The 15,264-nt window shown below is 41.6% G+C and overlaps 1 protein-coding gene across 8 annotated transcripts in view; it reads left to right on the forward strand.

Moving 5' to 3' along the window:
• The first annotated feature begins 2,356 nt into the window (after positions 1-2,356).
• The window catches only part of pax2a (paired box 2a), a 31,848-nt gene continuing 18,940 nt past the window's right edge, over positions 2,357-15,264 (forward strand). Inside the window, exons 1-7 of one of the 8 annotated variants that reach the window (XM_056395977.1) lie at positions 2,357-4,358; positions 5,823-5,988; positions 6,626-6,646; positions 7,118-7,315; positions 10,924-11,009; positions 11,233-11,352; positions 12,366-12,410. In XM_056395977.1, coding sequence (XP_056251952.1) covers positions 4,316-4,358; positions 5,823-5,988; positions 6,626-6,646; positions 7,118-7,315; positions 10,924-11,009; positions 11,233-11,352; positions 12,366-12,410 — 679 coding nt within the window. In that variant the 5' untranslated portion in view covers positions 2,357-4,315. Of the gene's footprint in view, positions 4,359-4,388; positions 5,989-6,625; positions 6,647-7,117; positions 7,316-10,923; positions 11,010-11,232; positions 11,353-12,365; positions 12,411-15,264 lie in introns of those variants that run through there. The other 7 variants (XM_056395980.1, XM_056395979.1, XM_056395981.1 and 4 more) reach the window with 7 other exon arrangements.

Consider the following 15,264-nt stretch of genomic DNA (forward strand, 5'->3'; position numbering starts at 1 on the left):
GCTCTCTGCTTGTAGAGTCTCTCTGGATTTTTATTTCATTCTATTGTTTTTATTTTTAGATCAAACAAAGCATGGTGTGCTTTTCCCTCCACACTGTGCAGTGACTGCATGTGTTTAAACTTCGTTTTTTGTTATTGTTTAATGTCAAATTAATGTCAGAAATTCAAGTTAGGAAATTATATTTTGATGTGGTTTATTATTATTATTATTATTATTATTATTATAAATAGTAGTAGTAGTAGTAGTAGTAGTAGTAGTAGTATTATTGTTACTGCATGTGATAGCTTAATAGTCTATTAACATCACCTATATGCTTGGGGATATAATTGAAAACATAGATCACAATCTAATTCACCTCTCAATTTTGGGTTTAGATGGGAAGATCAATGGAAAACAGTTGTAATGATCTAATTAATTATGGCAAAATTAAAAGCAAGTACAAAATCAATCTGTGATGGTGTCGAGGATAGAGTCAAATTGATATCCATCTGCTCCCGTTATAAAGCACATGAATAAGCAATCTGAGGACGCAGCTGATATCCTGCAGTTTGGCATAGCCTACCCATATGGCTTTGGGTGTCAGGAGACACCAAATCATTGTGGGATATTACAAGTGACTCCCGATATGATGCTGATGTTTTGACTAATAGAGGAAAAAAATAGATCTAAGGAAATGTGCACAGAATTACAGCCTGGTGACGTCTGACGTGCAGAATCAGGAGAGGAGCTTTTAAGTAGGTGGAATTAAGAGTTTAGAGTTTAGAGTCAAAGTACAGGAGTGCACGAAGAGCAGTTGAGTTGTGGCAGTGTTTACTTCACTGACACCTGGATGTGGTGGATAGAGTTTATACATCTATGTAGCCTTCAAGGAGAGGTTGTTTACATTTTTTAAAGGTTCATACACATGAAACATAAATCAATCTATTTTACAGTGATTATCCCCCCATAGTTTATATGCAAATACTTGTATAGGGTGAAACTTTGATTATTAAGCTTTACACTCAAAGTCAGACTTGCAGTGGGTTGCAGTGTAGTGGCTCCCACTGGGGTCAGGGGTCCTCAAATATATGTTCCCATGGTAAATATGAAATATAGCCCAATTTCTAATCACCTTTTATTTCAGTCTTTAACTGCATGTCCCACGTCCATAAAAAACTATTTGCACTCACGTGAAATAAATATCACATTATTATTTGTTGAAAGTCGGTGATTAAAGGGACCCAAATCACGAAATGTTTGGCAGCTCCTGCATTGTGTCCAACACACGGAGGAAGATAATAAAAAAAATTAAAATTAAAAAAAAACAGCGATATCGATTGTTGACGAACGCGGTTACAGGCCATATGTTTCAAAAAATTAGTTTGGTCTCCGTGGAAATTCATGACCCTCCCTCCCTCTCTGTCTCTCTCCTGCCTGTCTCTCCACTTCAGTACATTTATTAAAACAGGCCTACATTATTATTATTTATTAAAATAATAATAATACATATTGTTTTTATTATCATTATTATTATTATTATTATTATAAATATTGTTATATTATTATTATTGTTTTATTTTACTTAATATTTATGTTTACAATTGGGATGGTGCATTTTAGTGTAAAGAAAATTAAACAGAAGAGAGGCCCTTAAAGATCTACTGTGGACGGTTTAACCTCTGGTGCTGCCAATAAAGAACACTATGTAAACTATGTTGTTATTGTTTCAAGTGTCTGAAAGAGTCTATAGTATTAAAATCAACTGTTCTTATGGAGGGTGACAACTGTGTCGAATCTCCTTATTGTATAATGCAGGCAAAAAAAAATCGAAAACAATAATCGCATTAGGTCCTCGGTGGCTGGGGTTTTAAAAGGGGTGAAGTCAGGACTAACAGTTTCTTAATTATCACGCCGTTTGTTTTGCTGTGGCTCTGTGACACAGGGACGTCACCGCGGCAGTACAGAGAGGTACGGGGGGCAAATCGGGGTGTTGTGGGGAAAATAGCAGCAGCTTTAGGGCAAAAGTGCACTGACGTGTGAAATTACAGCCCATGGTGCTACATATTGTACCAGAAGCTCCCTCCCCAAAAAAAAAAAAGAAAAAAAAAAAAAAAACAGAAACAAAAAGAGGAATCGTCCTCAAACTTGTCCAGAGGGCAGCTGGACGCAACACGGGGTCCTGTGTCATGGAGTTCACAAATCCTCTAAATAACAACTAGATTAGAACTATTTTTTTTTTAATTATTATTATTGTCATTATGATTGTTATTATTACTGCTGTTGTTGTACTTTCTATAACAAGCAAATAAATTCAAGTACATGACAGGAGATTTTTTAAATAACAGCTCCACACTCATCACTGTGCAAAAACACTGTGCTGATATCATCTATAAATAGAATTTTTTTTTCTGCTGGAAAAACTGCAGCTCCTTCAGCTAAATGGCAGTGAGTTATAGACATGCAGAAGTTGTTGTTAACCTCATGCTACAGCCCATTACAGTGAGTACTTTTTCCTTTTTCTTTTTTTTTTTTTTAAATCTGTGACTCTTGTGTTTTTCTCTTTGTTGTCCCCCAGATTGAGTTCTACCGGAAGAGATTAAGAGAGCATAATTCAGCTACAGTATAGGCTTACCATCAACCTTTGACCCGGCCAACCTCAAACAGCATCAGCCTACCTGCCTGCCCGTCCGCCTGTCTGCATGAGCACAGCGGGCTGTGTGTGTATACCCTACTGTATGAGCGCCATCTACAGAGCGATGCTGCTCACAGGCGGTGAGTGGAGGATGATAGTGGTGATGATGATGGTGCTGGTGATGATGATGATGATGATGATGATGATGATGATGGCCTGCTGACTGACTCTCCCTCCGCAGGCTGCGAGCTCACCTTGCACACACACTTCGTGTTTGGCCACACACAGCTAACGTGACAGTCAAGAGGTGGAGTGATAAAACAAAATCCATGGTGAATTCACAACAGGCAAAGACTTTTAACAGTTTTCTTTTGTTAGTGTGTTTTTTCTGACTCCTTTAACAACAGGATGCTACACGGGGGAGATGCTGTAAAATTAGCAACACATTTTCCAAAATAGAATGGATTTTATTTTGAAATCTGATCCTATGTCTGTTTTATATTTTCAAAAGAGTAACTACTGTATAATGAGAGTCTACACTTTGAACCAGGGGCTCACAGAGTGGGTTATTGGGTCGCCCAGTGTTGTTCAGGAGCTCCCAAAAGTCAGTTCATTTTTTTTTAATTCACAGTTAAATTACGAGGATTTATAATTATGATTGTTTTAAACAGGCTCCTCGATGACACTTTAAAAATGTAAAAGCATCGATAAAAAAAAAAAATCCTTGAAGACGGCATCCCTGCCCTGAGTCTCACTCATCGTGTGTTTCCATTGGGACCCCTGAAAACATCCTGAGTAACATCGCTTTAAACAACATACACCAGCCTGACAGTGCTTTACCTCTCTTCTACCCCCTGCCTTTAATTTCCTTGATTCTTCACCCCAAAGTCTCATCATTTCCCATTTCGTCTCCCTCCCCTTCCTGGCTGTCGGATGCAGGGACCTCCTCATTTGAGCTGCAGGTTTTTACGTGGGCGAATCACAAAGTGTTGGAATCTATTGCCTTTGTCTGACAAGTCATCCATCTCTATGCGAGGGGATCTGTGGGATGGAGGTAGGAGTAGGGGGAGGGAGGGGTGGTGGTGGTGGTGGCGGTGGGGGTGATCTGTGGGACTGCAGCTTTTAGAAACAGACACACAAGGAGAGGGGTTTCATTCTCAGCCCAAAGCTTGGCTCAGGCACAGCCCATTCTGGAGGAGAGGGGGACGCACTGCTCTGTATACTTCGCCGTGTCCATGTTGTTGTCATCTCCGCCCCTATCTGATTAAACCACAGAGCAGCACCGGTGCTCCAAGCCGTCAGAGGAGAGAGGGATTTTTTTTTTGTTCGGCCTCAGATTCCCGACCGGACCCGTGGAGACTTCCAGCTACTGCTTTGTTTTGCTCATGATGTCCTTTAAACACAAACAGTGACCCGGTTTGAGCCAATGTTGCTGCGACTGGTGCGCTCTGCACACGCGTGGGTCATGCTCAGCACCTGACAGACAACCCTTCCGCAGACTTTTCACTTCAGACTTTAACAGGAGGAAAACTTAGCATCGCCCCCCCAAGAAGTTATTCGTTGCTGCAGCCTGCGGACTCTGGCCACACGGACTGTTATACACCAAAATATAAATCCTTGTTTTTTTTTTTTTACTGCTTTAAGCTGCATCACCGAGGCGAAACGGCGACCTCAGTCGATTACCTTTCTTTCCTTTGCTATCCCATGGATATTCACTGCAAAGCAGACCCGTTCTCAGCGATGCACCGTGAGTATACTGAATTAGTTTATAGACATAAACACATCTGTACAGCGACTTCAGCTCCGGCGCAAATTAGATCCACGACGTTTGCGATGACAGTGGCGTAATTTATTGAAAATGTGCTCTTGCAGCCCACATATTTTTCATTCAGAGTCCATTAAGGCTCATTATTCGCCAACGTGTTATTACTTAAGATGAACACAGCTCTCAAAAATTAAATGTTTGCACCTTTAGTCATTTTTTTAGTCAAAGTTTTAAGTTAGATTTAGTTACGTTATTTCCCATAACAACAATAATAACAATAATAATAATAATAAAAACAAGACGCACAGAAAATAATGATAAATGGCTGGAAACATGTTTAAAAACTGATATTTCTGGCTTCTTTTTAAGAGCACATGGGTGAGGGAAAAGTTTTCTTTTTATTTTCTTTTTTCGGGAGTTTCTTGTGTCAAAGTTTAATAAAAATGGGACAGTTAGAGCTGGTTTAAGCAAATTTACTGTTAAGTGATAAAATAGAAATTCCCTCAATTAAAATACAAAGCTTTTATTACCTGTGAAATGACAGATGCTATAGGGAGACCAGAGAACGTTGTGTGTAAATGGATATGAACGTGTCGCTTTGTTTAGCCAGCTCTCACTTCAGATTTAGGTTGGTCCAGATAAAACCTGAGGTTAAAAAAAAAACAAAAAAAAAAACAAAAAGCAGTTGTTGTAACTGTTCATTTTTCCTAATGTGTGTGTTTTTTTCCCTCCATACGATATGAGTAAAGAAGAGCCGGCACTGTGTGTAAATTATTTATTCCTCCTCATTCGCACCATCCGCGTTTGTAATATGAGTTATCAAAGCTCATTTTAATTATTTACAGTAATTGTGCAGGAAAATTAAACAGGTTGAAACACAATATCTGCGACATGTGTTAGGCTGCAGGGGAGGAGATGCTCTTGGAAAATATTGCCTAACCAGGTCAATGTACAGGGAGAGAGGAGTTATTGTTGCATGTTTTTGTGGGCTCCAAAAGAGCCAGTCAAGTGTTTTTTTTTAATTATTATTATATTCAATGATGTTTTTATTTTTATTTAAATTTATGTAATCTGCGTATTGGAGAGCACAGTACATGAACTTTATTGTTTTTACTCCATGGCTGCTTCAATATTTATCATGTTTTTCAACAGTGTTAGTCTTATTTTTCTTCTTCTTCTTCTTCTTCATCTTCTCGTTATTATTATTATTATTATTTAGAATTGGTGCTAAAATATAAGAGCTATAAGATTGTTGGCCAAAATGAAAATGTGCCTGTGTGTATATACATGTAAACCATACTATTTGTGTGTGTGTTAATGTGATGCAATCTTTTAGAATGAAAATACAACACACAGCTTTCTCCCAGAAAATAAACTGAGGAGACCCGTGTCCTCTGCAGGTATGTAATGTTATGCTCCCCTGTGTTGCTGTTGTATCCCACGCAGGGCACGGCGGTGTGAACCAGCTCGGCGGGGTGTTTGTGAACGGCAGACCCCTCCCGGACGTGGTGAGGCAGCGGATAGTGGAGCTGGCCCACCAGGGCGTCCGGCCCTGCGACATCTCCAGACAGCTACGGGTCAGTCACGGCTGTGTCAGCAAAATCCTCGGCAGGTAAAAGGGGGGATCCACTACCAACAGAGCCCTATGTGTGTCAAACATCAATCTTCTATAGCTTGTATATGCGCACCCAGCTCTATTTCAGCCCCAGTCATCGGTTATATAGGCAGGTCATTTTTTTTTACTTTCTCTCTCTTTCTCTTTTTTTTTTTTTTTGCTTGAACACAGCAGTTCTGAGTCCGAGATTTTCTATCCATCACCTGCAGCCTCGAAAGAGAAAAGCATCATAATCATGAAATGAATTTTAGGAGGGAAGTGTAAAGCTAAACATTAGGGATAAAAAAAAATCCCAGTAGAATTTGAGGCTGTATTATTATTATTATTATTATTATTATTATTATGATTATAGGAGACTGTAGGTGATAAAGAAAATATTATAAAGCGCCATGAGATCACTTGAAAACTGACCTTTCAGTTTTATAACAGATTGTGAAAAACACCGCAGTCTACGGCCACAATAAACTCACCCTTGAGTACCAGAAAAAATCCCATAAATACACACTTTAAGTTGCTGTATTTTTCCATCAGTGTAAAAGCTGGTTTAAACCTGATAAATTAGATCTACATCATTTTTTTTTTACTTCAGAGCGCAAATGCTGTGAGATAATATTTTGAAATATATTTTTTTCAGCTATCAGAAGGCATTTCAGAGGTATTTCATTTCACACACACTGAATGTTTGTCACCAACATTTATACCAATAGGTCATGGTGGCATGTCGTGCATGCTACTGTAAGCTCACGGAGACTGGCAATGAGGTCTTAAACTGTGCTCTTACAGCTAAACTGTCCTTTTGTTCTGTCCGTCTCACTGCCTTTATATTGTGTAATTTGAATTACACCGCTTTTCGTTGGAAATCCGCTCTGTTCACCCTCCAGCTGACACACAATTAGGCCCATATAACAGCACACTTCCACACCAATAATAGATTAAAGCCGCCATCATATTTGTAGGAATTTTTTTTTTTTTTTTTTTTTGCCCTACATGTAAATGCAGAAGGTCGGCGGAGATTTGTTTCCACACAAACGATTTTTAAGCCACTTTTCTCATCATTCAGACACTGAGTGGATTGTTGAATGAAAGGAGGGATCCATTCAGGAACACTCACTCTGTCCCCATACAGGTACTATGAAACCGGCAGTATTAAACCCGGAGTCATTGGTGGCTCCAAACCAAAAGTTGCAACTCCGAAAGTGGTGGATAAAATTGCAGAATATAAGCGCCAGAATCCGACCATGTTCGCCTGGGAGATAAGGGACCGACTACTGGCCGAGGGCGTCTGCGACAACGACACTGTCCCCAGCGTTTCATCCATCAACAGGTAGGTGGAAATAACAGCTTCAATTCAATTTAATTATTTAAAAAAGAAAAAGGCAGGCTGTTGTTCCAATGCGCGTAAATTCTTCCTGTAACAGCTCTTTCCTTTGTGTTTTTATTTTCTAAATGTGTCCACACATGTCAGAGAAAATGTTCGAGAGAGCCAAATTCAAAAGGAAAATAAGACGAGAAACAAGAGAGGCGTGGAAACCTTGTCATTTGCCACGCGTATAAATGGGATAAATCAGATCTGAAATAAGCAGATAGCCATTTTACCTCCACACACAAGGCTGAACTATATAGTCATTTCCAGATCGAGCCTATCCGGGGTGGTCGCACAAGTGCAATTCAATCCCCATGTGCGGCCCTCCACGACACAGCCAGCACGGGGGGCTGAGGCTGGGGCCACGAAGAATCACATCTGTCTCGATAAAAACCGATCAATACCGCGTAACCAGATCCAGAGGCTGAGGGAAATACCCAACAAAGTCGTTCAATACGCGGACCACACTGCGACAGAGGCGGCAGCAGCCTCTTTATTGGCAACCAATTGCTCTGTTTCCCAACACCGAGGTGAATGTGGAGCGACAATAGATCACACATGATTCACTTCAGAATGATTCCGGTTAAATCATACATTATCAATTTAATTATTATTATTATTATTATTATTATTATTATTATTATTATTATTATTGTTATTTACAGTTTAAGTTGAGTAAATCTAGAAAATTAAAGAAAATAAAAATGTTGCCGTCCTAAACCAGTGTTTGTCTGTGGGTAAATGGACTATAAAAGAGTTTCTGTTCCACTGGAGCAGCTAAAGCAGCAGACACCCTACACCTTCACCTTTCCACATGAAACGGGACAGCAGTGGACAAAGTGTCTTTAGACCGAGGACGCGCCGGTGAAAAGCCTCAGTGCAAGTGTGTTCAAAGTGAAGAAAAAAAAAAAAAAGCCCCATAGTCCCTGCTAGTGATGAACTTTGGTTAGGAGGCACTGTTCCAGAGAGCTGGTCATCGGCATTGCATTTTAATGAGCTGAAGAGAGTCTCATAACACATCCAGCTAAATGGAGGAGATGGGTGAATCTTTACTAAAAAAAAAAAAAAAAAAAAAAGATAAGGGGGAGGTGGAGAAAGAAATATTAGAAAATCAGGCTGCCATGGAAATTATGGTTTCAACAGGTCTTTTGGCGCCATTCTTTGTTCTAACCTGTTGTTCATAAAACCAAGGAAAATGTATTCACAGGGCTTTGGTGGCAATGTTTTGGAAAACCTCTCTGATAATCTGCTGGATTTGAGCTGTGCGGAACAGTTTGGGGAAACTGTCCTTTGAAACTAACTTGGCCTGCGTATTAATAATTAACATGAAACCTTGTGGCAATGCACAAATCTGCATTCTTTTCCTTCTTAAAGCATGGCCTCACAAATAACATAACTGCTTTCCCAAAGTCTATATTATGGCAGGAGATTTATGCAGTCATTTTATTGCATTAAAAAAAATGCAGAGGAGTATTTTTGAAATGTTTGTAAAAATCTAATCTTAACTCCAGTGGTAGTTTCCTGTAATTTTCACGTTGCAGGCTTTTTTAAAATATCGTTTTAATTTGTTGCTGTGTGCCTGTTGTTAAAGGGAGGATTGGGAAAGATGTGGAGGAGGAAGAAAGTCAGGAAGAGAAGTAAAAAGAGGCAGGCAGGAGGAGGGAAAGAGGCAGTGGGCTCCTGGTGGTCTCTGTGGTTAAGGGGCTGACCTCTGCTCTGTAGACCAAAGAGGATGTTGCTTTAAACACATTTTCCCTGCATGAATTATTAAAGATTACACAGATACTGGGTTGCACTTTGTTTTGTTGCCGCAGAGAGGAGTTTCCACCCTCTGCACCATGCCCAGTGGACAGAGGCGTACCCATAAGGTCCTAAGCGGCTTTCAATCATATTGATCCACATTTTAATATTTCTTTGGGGATTTTGTTTTTTGTTTTTTTTTTACAACAGCACAAACACCAAAGTCGTTAATTCACCCATCCAAATTGCTTATTCAATATCAACAACATAGACTCGAAACAAAGTCCTTGAATTTATGAGGCTCCCTCAAGTCATGAGGTCAGATAACTGTTGTGGTGAGATGTTAGAAATTCAAATAAAATATTGATGTGTGTTTTCTGGAGGAGGCTGCTAGCCTTTGTTGCCCTGCCTGAAGGAGAGAGTATAGAGGACGCGTGAGATACTGAGGGGAATGAAAAGAGTCTGATGTACATTTTTTTTTTTTTTTGCCCCTGAGGAAGTTAACCCCGTAGCTGCCTGATTCGGAGTTGATAGCTCATTGCTGGATGCTGGATGCACATGTGTAACGTCTTTCTCCTCATCTGCATTCTGTGAAAGTCTGTTTTTTGTCACAGCTCTTGAGTGAGAGGGGCTTCCATGTGGGATTTCTGTCGGTACACAACGCTGCCTGTTATTGAATGATCTAACATTCGTCTGTCAGTCAAAAGATTATCATAGTCATGGTTTAATGTAATGCGATCATGTCCCATAAGAGCTAAAGCTGAGATTGTATAAATCCCACTGTGCCTTCCTGTTGTGTCTATAGAATTACAGCAATCTTCAATGTTTCAAAATTAGCATTATCTCTACAGCCCCTAATTTTTGTCATCTCTAAAGTTTATTTATTTATTTCAAAGTGCACCACAAATTAAAAGACACTGGATGTGGCAGTGGTCTCGGGTTGGGCCAATGAGACACTATTGCTTTCCTGTCACATATAATTTATAGATCACCATTTGCATTCGCTGTTCCTCTCTGCCATCCGTCGTCAACTTTTCTATCCCAGAGTCCCAATCAATAGGCTCTGATCCTCAGTGAGCCTGAAGGATTCCTGTGTGCTACACTGAGCAACAAAAAGACCAAGAAAACTACAACAGACACCAGAGAGGTGACAGAGAAATACAGAGAGGAATACAAAAAATGAGTCTGAGAGGAGTGGATAAAGAGAGAAAGAACGATAAAGGAGGAGTGCAAAGTACAGTAAAACAGAGAGCACATTGGACAGTAGAGAAGAAATGAGAAAAGAGGATGAGGGTGGGGGTGAGGGGAGTGAAAGATCGGGTTTGAGAGATGGAGCGAGAAAGAGAGAAGGAGCAGAAAAGAGGGAGTGGGGAGCAGGAGAGGGAGATTATTAGAGTTGGCCAGGTAGAGCCAGTGAAGCTGATCATTGAGGTGAATTGATGTGATTTCATGCTTTGTTTGCAAGATCATTCAGACCAAAGTGCAATGAAGACTTTCCCGCCACATCACATCTTACTGGTGTGGGGACTTTATCATATTTCTAACCTCAGAATCCAACAAGATTGAATCCACAATCTCAGGGGGCAGCCCCTATTCAGCCTCACACAGGAGCCGGGAGATTGCCCCTAAGGCCCTGAGATTGGCTATTTGTGACAGGGGCCTGAATATGAGGATACAAGTGCCCCAAACGATGGAGCACTTGTACATGCATGGGCGTAAGTGGACGTGATGTGCCGTGTTTAAGTGTCCCGTGGCAACTGGGCTGGTGTGAAATCTCCATGCTCTGGAAGCAGTATTGATTGATCCGTGCCTGTTGTTCACTTTACCAGGATTATCCGCACCAAAGTCCAGCAGCAGTTCCACCCGTCCCCTGACGGATCTGTTACGCCGCTCTCCACGCCCGGCCACACCATAGGTGAGCGCGAATGAGGCCGCACACAGATTACAGCACAGTCAAATGAGCCAATCAGAACTGATGAAACAGGAAAGAAAAAAAAAAAAAACAAAACACCACAACATGAACACAAACACGCACTTAACCATTCTGACGTACATGCACTCGAATAAACACACAAATTACCCACTCACACAGGCAGACACATTTTCTGTACGCACACTAACTCAGCTTTCTCCATCAGTGCCCAGCACAGCCTCCCCCCCTGTGACCAGCGCCTCCAACGATCCCGTAGGATCCTACTCCATCAACGGCATTCTGGGTATCCCTCGCTCCAACGGCGAGAAGAGGAAACGAGACGATGGTAAGGGAGACACAAGATCCCTTTGTTTTCCATCCTTTTAATTCTCTCCATCACTCGTCTGCTACTTTTTTTTTTTTTTTTTTACTGTGTGTGAAGAAGATGGCATTTATGACAGCGCTGCAGCCAAGTGTGTTTCTGTGTGCTGTCTCCAGTGACTTGTTATGTTGTATACCAGGCAGGGCAAGTGTTGAGAGAGTGTTGCGATTCAATCAGCTTTTTGATGCCCTACGTTTTACCATACGCCTACAGAGCTGCATCTCAATTTTATACCATGCTCAGGCGTACTGTAGCTATCCCATATAGCTGTCATACAACTCTAATCCCCCTTGGCAAGGCATCAGTGCTGCTGCTCCTTTCATTTCTATATCACAGCAAAAGGCAGAAAACAAAGCTCTTTTGTGATTCTTTCCCCTGATACTATCAGTTAACTACCAGTCATTTAATATTCTGCAGTATAAAGATACATACACAGCATTTAAAACTCAGTAATGAAGTATTTTTGTATGACTGCATACTAGACTATACAATACCAGGGGACTGGCAAGAAAATAGACCTAGATACGCTCAAAGATTAAGTGGAAGCCTATCCGGTCCAAGCCAGAATTTCTCATTCCTAGGCGAGGCAAGAGTGGACACACACGGCCTGAGGGCTAATAGATTATCGGTTGTGCAAACAATTGGCTTTTTTAATGCCTATGAATTAACATGTCCCTGGTGGAGGCCTGAACAGGTGTAGGAACAGACCGGTGGAGGCAGGGAGGGGGCTGCGCGTGTGCATGTGCCAGTGTGCATGTGTGTGTATATGTGTGTGTGTGTGTGTGTGTGTGTGTGTGTGTGTGTGTGTGTGTGTGTGTGTGTGTGTGTGTGTGTGTGTGTGTGTGTGTGTGTGTGCATATGTGTGGTTCTGTGGTGCTGCTTTGAGGTGGCTGATGGGATGATATGGTTGAAAATTTATCTCAAAGAGCACTCATCAAAACAGGCCACTTCCTTCTTTTATGTTTCTGTCTCTTTAGTTCTCTGGAGTGGCAACCACTTGGATGGAAGGAAAATAGGACATTGTAAGTTGAAGTTAGACAACCTTCTCTTTTGCTTTGGTCAATCAGATCACAAAACTTTCCTCTCTATTGCTGTTTTCTTTTTGCTCTTCCAGGGTTATGAGTTTATAGGAGGACGAGGCGGGGGGAAGATTTTTTCCAATAAATAATCTCCCGAGAATTTAAAATAAATTAAGCTAAAGTGACTGTGGAAAATCGTATTTTCCATTTAATGGCATGCAGTTCAATATACAGTAATGTGCAGTGTTGCTTATTTAGAATTGTCAACAGGCAAAAATATGTGTGTATTTTCAGCAACAAGATGCAGTTTATTGTAAACTAAATTTTTTTAATTATTCTAAACTCTGCATTTCCCCTTAATTTGGCCACTGCAGCTCTTGTGTTTGGTTATTGTTGGTAATTTTCAATTACCTGCATTTTTAAAATTGTTGTTATCTTACAAAAGAAAGCTATAGGTATAGTCTCAGCTGCTACAGTAGAAAAGGCCCAGTCTACCTAAACTAACTAAGAGCTGCTAAAATGTTGCTAATGTGCAAAATGAGTGAATAGATAAGTAAGGGAATAAATACATCAAAAACAAGGGGAGACCTGGACTTTGTTGCATGTCTGTAAACCAATCAAAGCTTTACATGTCTGTTCCTGCACTGTCGTTAATCTGACCATGTTGAACATGAAAAGAGGCACTGCACAGTCCTTGCACCGCTGGTGTTGTGATGGTGTGTGTTCACGGTGTGGCTGAAGTCAGCGGTTGCCCTTTGAGGAAGAAAAAGGTCCCCATTACCGGAGGGCTGTGGAGATAATGTAGTGTGACATGCGTTATGTACACCGGGTCCCCGTAAGACGAGCTTCAGGGACATAGGTGCCATAAGAGCCATTAATCTGTCCTTGTCATGTGTTATTGCAAATTAAAAGTAGCATGTTACACTGGACGGCTTCGAGTGAAGATGGGAGGAGGAAAAGAAAGAGAGAGTGAGAGGAACAGGGGGATGGGAGAAAAAAAAGTGGGCTCATGAAGTGAAGAGGGAAGGAAGAGGTCGTGGCAGCCTCACCGAGAGTTGAGCAAGGATTAGTTTTAGGATTTGTGCATGCGTATGTGCACACCTATGCATGGAAATGTGTGTGTTAACGTGTGTCTGTTAGTAACTCTGTGGCTTCAGATGCTCCTCCTACAATGAACATAGTGACATTTAAAAGAATTTGCAATTCTGCAGAGAAAAGCTATTAATTCACAAATTAACATCTCTCTCTCCCCCCCCCCCCCCCCCCCCCCCTATCTTGGATGTGCAAGCTATCGAAAAGACAAAAGAAATAGCCTTAAGGGGGGAAAAGAGAGAGTCTCAGCCCTATCTGTGGAGAGATTGGTTTGCATGTCTGCAAGCAGCGATACCAATTATGCCAGAGCTGGGAGAATGCGTCTCAATGCGCTCCCCCCTTCTTTGCCCCCTACTCCCTCCTCCCCCTCTTCCTCCTCCTCCTCCTCCTCTTCCCACCACCATCACTACCACCGCCACCACCACCACCACCACCACCACCCCACCCTGACTCTATCCATAGCCAGATTTATTTGTGTATCTCATTACAGGAAATGGGATGTTGTTCCTGCCAAATGCATTAATAGTGAAGTGGGGAAATTAGCCTGTTGTACAGCATGCTCTCACTCAGTCATTTAAACCTATGGTGGAAGTGGAAGCCAAGAAAAGACAGAGAGGATTGGGTGACAACTGCTGTGCGGTTGTCAAATGTCTATAATAATAATAATAGAAGTCCATGCACGCATTTGAAAAGTTTGGGCCCTCCACCTGTTTCTCGGAGAGGATTTTGAGCTGATTATGTTGTGAGATGTACCTGCTCTCGTTTGTTCCCTCCTCTCATAGAAATGCAGTTTCTGTTCGAGCTGCAGCTTTATGTAAATCCAGTGTTTTCCTAGTCTTAGCCCACAGTGACAATTTCCTCCTGACCTCGCTGCTGTATGCAGTCAGGTTGATGTGACCTCACTGTATGTTTCTCTCATCGCTGGCTTACCAAGTCCTGGATGGAGCCCAGTGGAGCTCATAGGGAGGACAGGCAGTAGGGAGCTACAGTGATAAATTAGATGGAGAAAGCAAAGGTCATAACTTGTGATTGTAGCGTGGGTGTGGGATGAGTGTAGAAGGAGCTGATGAGTGTGTGAGTGGGGAGAAAAAAATATGGCCCCAGCAGGTTGTTCATTCATGACAATAAAAGAATTGTACGCAGCAACCAAGAGTCATATCAACCTTGTTCAATAGCTGGAGGAAAAATGAATACAGCCGCTGATTTGTTCAAATTTGATATTTGGCCCTTTTGGAGATTGTCCGGTGTGTATCTTTTAACACATATGACCCATTTGTGGAGTTTAAATCAGTTAGTGTATGGATTTGAACCTGGGCCTACACTGGTTGGCTAGTCAAGCCAGTCCATGACAATGAGTCAATGGAGGATCACTTTAGAAAATAAATGCATCCAAAGCGAGACAGAAATAAATGGAATCATGAGCACCATGATGGCCCTGATGGGGTGTGTGCGGAGAGAAAAGCCCAGGTTTGAGAGGGGCCACAGAGCGTAACATAGAGACAAGAAGCTGTTAGGGCCCCGACAGTGGAGGAAGACACAAAAGGGTCCACATTGCATTTCTCCCCCTCCTCCTTCTCCGGTCTATCTCTGTCGTTCTTTCTCTTCAACATTTCATTTCTCCTCTTATCGCCCCCACCGCCCAACCAGCCCACCCCACCCCACCCCCTCGTCTTTCTGCAGTCTTTCGCATTCAGCAACATGGCTGCGTGAGACCCCGTATATACTTGTAAACAATATACAACGAGATCCGTCACAAAAATATAAG

Source organism: Seriola aureovittata, chromosome 14 (genome assembly GCF_021018895.1).
Source record: "Seriola aureovittata isolate HTS-2021-v1 ecotype China chromosome 14, ASM2101889v1, whole genome shotgun sequence".
Classification (NCBI taxonomy): Eukaryota; Metazoa; Chordata; class Actinopteri; order Carangiformes; family Carangidae; genus Seriola; species Seriola aureovittata.